The sequence below is a fragment of the Magnolia sinica genome, chromosome 14 (assembly GCF_029962835.1).
Source record: "Magnolia sinica isolate HGM2019 chromosome 14, MsV1, whole genome shotgun sequence".
In the NCBI taxonomy this organism is placed as follows: domain Eukaryota; kingdom Viridiplantae; phylum Streptophyta; class Magnoliopsida; order Magnoliales; family Magnoliaceae; genus Magnolia; species Magnolia sinica.
Window position 1 is genome coordinate 81,176,622 of NC_080586.1, and position 8,270 is coordinate 81,184,891.

General features: G+C 40.0%; 1 protein-coding gene across 1 annotated transcript; it reads left to right on the top strand.

Annotated features, from left to right (window-relative positions):
- Window positions 1-5,282: 5,282 nt before the first annotated feature.
- On the top strand, window positions 5,283-8,270 carry LOC131225077 (receptor-like protein EIX1). The gene has a single exon (XM_058220499.1). The coding sequence runs from the start codon at window positions 5,283-5,285 to the stop codon at window positions 8,268-8,270; it is 2,988 nt and encodes a 995-aa protein (XP_058076482.1).

The window sequence follows — 8,270 nt, forward strand, 5'->3', positions numbered from 1 at the left end:
AGGATAAGCACATGACCATTAAATGTGCTGAGCAAGATTATGTAAACTCTAATAAACACATAGTGAATATGTTTGTGGTTTCTCCAACTCTGTTTTATAGGAATAACTGGTTCAACGCTGCGGCTACCAGTCATTTCGACAGAGTTTTGAGATACTTACACTAAGGAAAGATTAAAATCGAAAGATACTTTTTGTATGCGTATAAGCTGATTATTCTGGCAGAAATGTTTAATCGAGAAAATATATTTTTTAAAAAAATCAAGTGGGGGATTGTTGCAAAAAATATTAATTTTTAATAAAATAATATATAATATATAAAAAGTTGTTTGGAAAAATACTGTTTTGTGAGTTTTTGGGAATAGTCCCACATTGGAAAAGGAGGAGAAGAAAAAATGGTTTATATGAGAATGGTAGAGTATTATAATATTTACCCACATGGTCTAAAGGAGAATGGTCGCGCTCGGGCTTAGGCACAGGCACGGGCACGGGCTTGGGCTCGAGCTCGGGCTCGGTCTCGGTCTCGAACTTGGACTCTGGCACGGGCTCGGTCTCGGTCTCGAACTTGGACTCGAGCATGGGCTCGGTGGAAAGTCGTGGGCATGTGAGGCAATGTGGTTGTAGAGGCGCTAGTGGTGCACTTTGCACTTCACACGTCCGTATTGTGTCGCAGAGGGTCGCTCCTTCGCGACCTTGACCGAACCGGAGCGAGACGTGTGCGAGTCGCGGTGCGACTAAGTGGCTAAGACGAGTGACTGGTTGACAGAAAGACTAGAGGACTGGGAGAGATATCCCTCAGTATATATATAGGGAGTGAAAAGAGCTGTTGCAGCAGAAACTCTAACAGTTATGCCATTAGTGCACAGACCAGTTGTAACTGCTGCATGGCTAGCTCAACAGTTAGAAAACAGCTAGCTGCTGTCTCACAACAGTCAGCATGCACAACAGTAGATTAATGGCCATAAAACGGCTAGTTTTTCGACAGTCAGAAATGGCTTAATGGAATTTATGTCTCTGGACCATAACCCCCTAGCCACCATAGCCTATAAAAGGATGGTTTAGATGGGTTTCCAAACCATCTGTCAACCCACTCCAGCAGACCCATACGAATTGAGACAGTCATCACTCCTCTCCTATACTCTTGTAATTCCAGCAAGACAGCAAGGGTTGAACCTTTGCTTGAAGAACAGACCAACGGTGTGGTCTAAAACGGTTCAACTGAACCAATGACTGAAGAACTGACCAGTGCAGCGGTCTTCTAAAATCACATATTCTCCTCTTTTCTTTTTTGGAATTTTTTCTATATTGTAATTCTGCCAGATAGTGTGTACAAGAGTTCCATTTGGTGGGCCTTCATGTTTGCTGAACGCAGACCCACACCAGGCTCATCGTATCCTAGAAGCGATTTGCCTATAACCTATCAGCATACTCAATCCATTTGAGTAGGGGCAAATAACGCTTTAAGGACAACATTTCAGACGTGCTTCAGCCTGTCATTATTCAAGCTAATTTTATTTTTCAGTTTCTATATTATACAGAAATTATATTAATCTGTACAATTTCCAACGGGTGGCTCATACTCCACGTGGCACACGTGTATTCCTATCCATCCAAATGGCAGGGCACATCATTGCCGGGACATATATAGCATTAAAATCAAGCTTATAAAGTAATTTTAACCATCCTATTAAAACTAACATAGGTAGTCAACCAAGTTGCAAGATCAGATGATCAGTGTCATCTTATCAGTGCATTTTATTTATTTTTTAATGCTCCATCTAAAATTGGATCAGCAATTTAGACAATCTACGGCTAAGCCATGTGAACGGTTGAAGAGCCACTGCCACTTTTTTTAAATAGTGGTGGACTATCACAGGAGTATGGCTCCTCATCTGAAATAGAAAGGCCTGGTGTTTCAGCAGGCAGCAAACGTGTCTATAACAAACTAGCCGTGTATCAGGTGGGCAAGCAATAATTGACCTGGACCTAAAATAAAGCGGGTCAACACACGTATGGCTAAAGACTTCTATAGATGGAAAAGTCTAGGTCGAGCCTTTGCTCAAATCTTTTCTTCTTTTCTTTTCTTTCTTTTCTTTTTTTTCTCTTGTTTTTTTAAAAAATAAAAAATAAAACTTGATTCTTATCCAACTAAGTGGGGCCCACCCGAAGACTAGACTGTATTTATTGACTTGAATTAATATATTATAATTAAAATATAAAACTAAGGGTGGATATATTAAGGGTTGGTTTGGATCCTAAGTTACTTATGTCAAAAGTAACTTATACTTGGTTTCTACTTATTTAGCTAATAAGTATGTTTGGCAAACAAATTATTTATCAATAAAAAATTGTTAGGATTTTTCAACAAACATGGTCTTTGGATTGTCACTTTGGGACAATAGCCTGCCTTATTTAGTGAGTTTTATTTGAATTAATATGTCACTTGCATAATTTTTGAGTGTGCGTGCGTGTCAAATGCTGCTTGAGTAGCATGTAATTCCTCTTATTCTATGCCCTGGACAACTGCCACACTAGAACGAAGACAATTGAAAGACAAGGGCCTTTTTTATACAACTGGGCAAGTAAGATTTTTTTACTTATGCAACGAGTTATTTTTTCTATAATTCTCTCTCATCTCTCCACATGACAAATGACTTCATATCAAAGCTGGCCATGTATATGGATGGTCCACATCAAAGATCATGTTGGATGACTCACATCAAGGTGAGCTCACATGATAGACGGTCCATATCAAAGGTCAGCATCTAATGATGAATGACCCACATCCAAAGCAGTTCCACATAATCAGCAACTCACTTGGAAGGTCCGACACACACAATGGACGATTCACATCAAAGGTGTGCTCCACATGATGAGCAGTGGATATTGAATGTGGGCCCCACATGATGGATGATCCACATCAAGGTGAGCCCTACATAATGGATGATCCACATCAAAGGTTGGCCCTAATGATGAATGACTCACATTTAAGGTAGGCCCACATGATGGGCAACTTAGTTGAAGGAGGGCCCCATGCTATGGACGATCTTCTTCAAAGGTGGGCTCCAAATGATGGGCAGTGTACATTGAAGGCAAGCCCCACATGATTGATGACACAAGTTAAGTCAGCCCCGCATAATGGACTATCCACATTGAAGGGCGGCCTCCTCATGATAAACAACATACATTTAAGGTACACCCGGTGTGATAATAGCCTACTTCGAAGTCGGGCCTACATGACACATGATATATGATTCACATCTAATGGCTGATTTGATGAATAATACACATCCAAGGTGGCACTGGATGATGCATAACTCATATCAAAGGCAGGCCTTGCAAGGTGGATGGTCAATATTGAAGGTATGCATTATAGGATGGATGGTTCACATTGAAAATAAGGTCAAGGTAGCCCAACATAATGAGCAATCAACATTAAAAAATGGATATTAAAGGTATACCTAATGTGAACAAGTAAAAATTAGAAGGTGAGATAAGAGATATTAATAAAAGATATTTTAAAATTAGTGATGTATTGTATGAAATTAAATTAACTTTTTCATTTTTTGACTAATAAGTATATTATTTAAGGCAAACTGCTTAAGTAACAATCAAAATCAAAATCAAAACAACTTACCATACGTGCGCATAATGTCTCCCCGACATGGTGTAGGACAATGGCACCATACAGACAGTGGGTCCTACCATGAAGATCACCTGAAATAAAATTAGGTCCTTCCTCTCATTAACGGGATATACCATTGAGATCAACGGCTTGGATCACGAAGCCATGGCCCCCAGTTGTAAAGGCACAAGGCCTGGGGAGACTTGTATTCTCGGCTTGAGGACCAGACACAGCTCTGTTTCCGACAGCGCTGGATTCGCGTTCGTAGCGACACCCCCAGTACCGGTCGGTACTGGGAAAGCTCCGTAGACCCCCACCAGTAACAACATCATCACTGACGTTGATGCAGTACGTGATTATGTGGTCCAATCACATTACAGTAAATAAAAATACAAGTAAAGGAACCATATTCTTACTTTATTCATGCTCTCAGTTTAATTTAATAGCTGGTTTTGAAATATGAACATAAAAAGAAATAGGAGAATCCAAATCTCATTAAAATCATCCCATAAGAAGCAGCGGTGATATAACACTAATCATTAAAAAAATCCTTACAAAAGTTTTGGATCAAGCTGGTATTTGTGTTTTCTCATCAGCCATGTCTGTGTGACCTAATTTGCATGTTTGATGGCCAATGATTATTACAATAGGCCTTAAAGAAAATTTTAATGGTGGGCACTCAATTGTCAATATTTCTCGTGGTGAGGTGGACCTTAAATTTGGATCCGCCTCATTTTTTGTGCTTATGCACTAGAAAGAGCTTAAAAAAATAGATGGACAGGCATAAATCACGGTGGCCTCACAGAGTGCTAACCAGTAACTGACTTGGGTACAGCGGGATCAGTACGCAATCTGCATCCTTACTTATGAGACTCGCCTCCCCATGATGAATGATGAATGTGTTTTATCCACTCCGTCCATCCATTTTAAAAGATAATTTTAGATCTTGAAAATGAAACATATCCGTCTCAATTGGACCAAACCATGGGAAACCGTGTGAATTGAAGGTCTACTTTTGAAAAATTCTTGGGGCCAACGTAAGTTTTGGATCAAACCTATATTTATATTTTCCTTTCATCCACGTCTTTGTAATCTTATGAACAGGTGGATGGCAAATATACATTACTGTGGGTCCTAGGAAGGCTTCAACGGTAGAAATCATTATTCCCACTGTTTCTCGTGGTGTGGTCCACATGAGATATGTATATGGTTAAATTTTTGTATCAACTCATAAAATGAGCTGAAAAACGGATGGACGGCGTGGATAAACCACATACTGTCACGGTAGCCTAACAGAGTTTACTCATGACGATAGGAGCATACTACATCATTCTATGCTAAGTAGGAGTCATACTCCAGTTATAGTCCACCACCATTTAAAAAAACGGTAGTGACTCTTCAACCATTTTAATCTGATGGTTAGGATTGCTTTATCAGCATGTTTAGAGATATGGTCCATCCACAGAGTGCCCCAAAATTTAGACATCTGGATAGTCATACGTGATTGACACGTGTTAGGAGAAAATGATGGTAAAATAGGATGATGGATGGGATCGGATGAATATGGTCTTCAGATCCTATAAATCAAGGATACCCGGGGAAGAAATCAGAAAAGAAGCTATTTTCCTTTTTCTACAGTACAGAAATAGAGAAAGAAGGAATGGAGAGAAGAGGCTTTCTTGTTTCCCTCTTTCTATTAAAAGTGCTAATATACGCCGGAGGATATGGGAAAGTGAGTGGTTGCTTGGATTCGGAGAGAAAAGCTCTGATTACTTTTCGGAAGGCTCTGAACGATCCCTCCAATCTTCTCTCTTCTTGGGATGATGCCTCAGACTGCTGCAATTGGAGAGGTATTACCTGCCACAACATAACTGGGTATGTTCTTAAACTCGACCTCCACAGAAACTTCTCAGATCAGCTAAGTGGCGGAATTGATCCAGCTTTGTTGGAATTGAAGCATCTTCAGTTCTTAGACTTGAGCCATAATGCTTTTAACGGTATCCCAATTCCAAGGTTCTTGGGTATGATGAAGGAGTTGAGGCATTTGAACTTGTCAGATGCAGGGTTCAGTGGGAGTATCCCTCATCAGCTTGGAAACCTCTCTAAACTCATTTCCCTGAAGCTTTCTTCAGATTATTCTTTGAGTGCCAAAAACCTTTGGTGGTTGACAACCCTACCTGCTCTCAATTACCTCCACATGTCTTATGTGAACCTTTCCATGGCAAGCCATGATTGGGTGCACGTAATGAACATGTCTCCTTCCCTTGTTGAGCTAAGCTTAATCGGTTGTGGTCTTTCATATATTTCTCCAGCTCTTCCTTCTGTTAATTTTACAACTCTCCGTGTCATTGATCTCCATTTTAACTACTTCAAAACTACCATTCCAAACTGGATAGCTAACATTAGTAGTCTCGTGTCCTTGTATCTTTCACATAACAATTTTCATGGTAAGGTGCCTTATCAATTTTCACAGCTTCCTAACTTGGAAGAGTTGGGGTTGGGATCAACTGATGATAACCTGAGGGTTGATTGGTCAGAGTTCCTTGAAGGCAGCTGGAGGAAGCTGAAGAAACTTGATCTATCTTTCAGTCAGCTGCATGGAGGAATCCCCAACTCTATTTGGAATATGACATCACTTGAGTCTCTCTCTTTGTCATTCAGTGAGAATATAACAGGTAGCATTCCAAGAGCCATAACTAAGCTTATCAATTTAGAGAGCCTGTTTTTCTATGGATACAAAATGCATGCAGCCATTCCTGATTGGTTATATAAGCTCAAAAATCTTAAACACCTTACTTTCATGGATTGCATGCTGACAGGCCCAATCCCTGCAGCTCGTCTTGGAGGATTGTCTTCCTTACAAAGTTTATCTCTCCGTGGGAATCAGTTGAATGGGACAATCCCAACAACTTTAGGACAACTTTCTAACTTGTATTTGCTTGACCTCTCTTCCAACTCCTTGGCAGGAAAAGTGTCTGAAAGTTTTTTTGAAAACCTTGAAAAGTTGACATCATTGGATTTGTCTTTCAATTCTTTGGTTTTTGATCCACACTCAGATTGGACCCCTCCATTTCAGCTTTCTTACATTTACCTAGGATCATGTCATTTAGGTCCTCGATTTCCTCTCTGGCTACGGACACAAAAATACGTACAGGGGTTGGATCTCTCTAACACAAGTATCGCTGGCATCATCCCCACCTGGTTTTGGGATTTAACACCCCAACTTTCATCTTTGAACCTTTCAAATAACCAGATTTCTGGCCAATTGCCCAACCCTTTAAAAATGCAGACTCAGGCCTTCTACATTGATTTGAGTTTGAATCATTTCAGTGGTCCCATACCCTGCATTTTGAATGGAGCCATAGTACTTGATCTCTCCAACAATCAATTTTCTGGAACAATCCCACCAAATTTTACATCCACAATACAATATTTAGAATTCTTTTCCGCCAAAGGTAACAAAATCAGTGGCATGATTCCCTCATTCATAGAAGGAATGAATTCCTTGAATGTCCTTGACCTTTCCCGAAACAATATTGGTGGTATCATTCCATTGAGTTTGGGTAATTGTGTAGCACTTGAGGCACTTGATTTGAGCAACAACAAGTTATCAGGAGAAATACCTGGGTCTTTGGGTCAGTTGTGTCGACTCCGAATAATGCACTTAAGCAACAATAACCTATCAGGAGAAGTCCCTTCATCATTGAAGAAATGTACCAGTTTGGAGACTCTCGACCTTGGACACAACAATTTCTCAGGTTGTATTCCCGCTTGGATTGGCGAAAGCTTCCGTGCTTTAAGAATTCTGAGTTTACGATCAAATTTGTTTACTGGCAACATCCCACCACAACTATCAAACCTAACTTCTCTTCAGCTCCTTGATGTGGCACAAAATTGTTTATCTGGTTCTATTCCCGTAAGTTTCGAAAATCTCATGGCCATGAAGAATGAGCAGAAGATAAACCTTGTTCTTTCCTATGGAGGGATAGTATCATCATATTACAGGGTATCATCATATTACAGGGAAAATTTGCTAGTGTCAATAAAGGGGAAAATGCTTGAATACACTGGAGCAGTTTCACTGGTTACATGCATGGACCTTTCAAGCAATAACTTATCTGGAGAGATTCCTGAAGGACTTACAAGTCTTTTGGGACCGCGTGCCTTAAACTTTTCTGGAAATCATTTGACCGGAAAGATCCCAGACGAGATTGGTAAATTAGCATTACTAGAGTCTCTTGATTTCTCAAAAAATAAGCTTTCAGGTACACTTCCTCTGAGCATTTCAAATTTAACTTTTCTAAGTTACTTGAACTTGTCATGTAATAACTTGTGGGGGAAAATTCCATCTGGAAATCAGCTCCAGACATTTCAAGATCCTTCAATTTATATGGGCAACAACAGACTTTGTGGGCCTCCTCTTTCAGTTAAGTGTGTTGGTGATGAGATATCTCAAGGTCCCAAGCTAGTTGGTGGTGATGTAGAAAAAGATGAAGAAGACAATAACATGCTTTGGTTTTATTCTGCCATGGGACTAGGATTTGCTGCGGGGTTATGGGCCTTCTGTTGTCTTCTAATGTTCAATGACTCATGGAGAATTGCCTATTACCGCTTCTTGGATGAGATGATAGATAGACTTTTTTTGTAA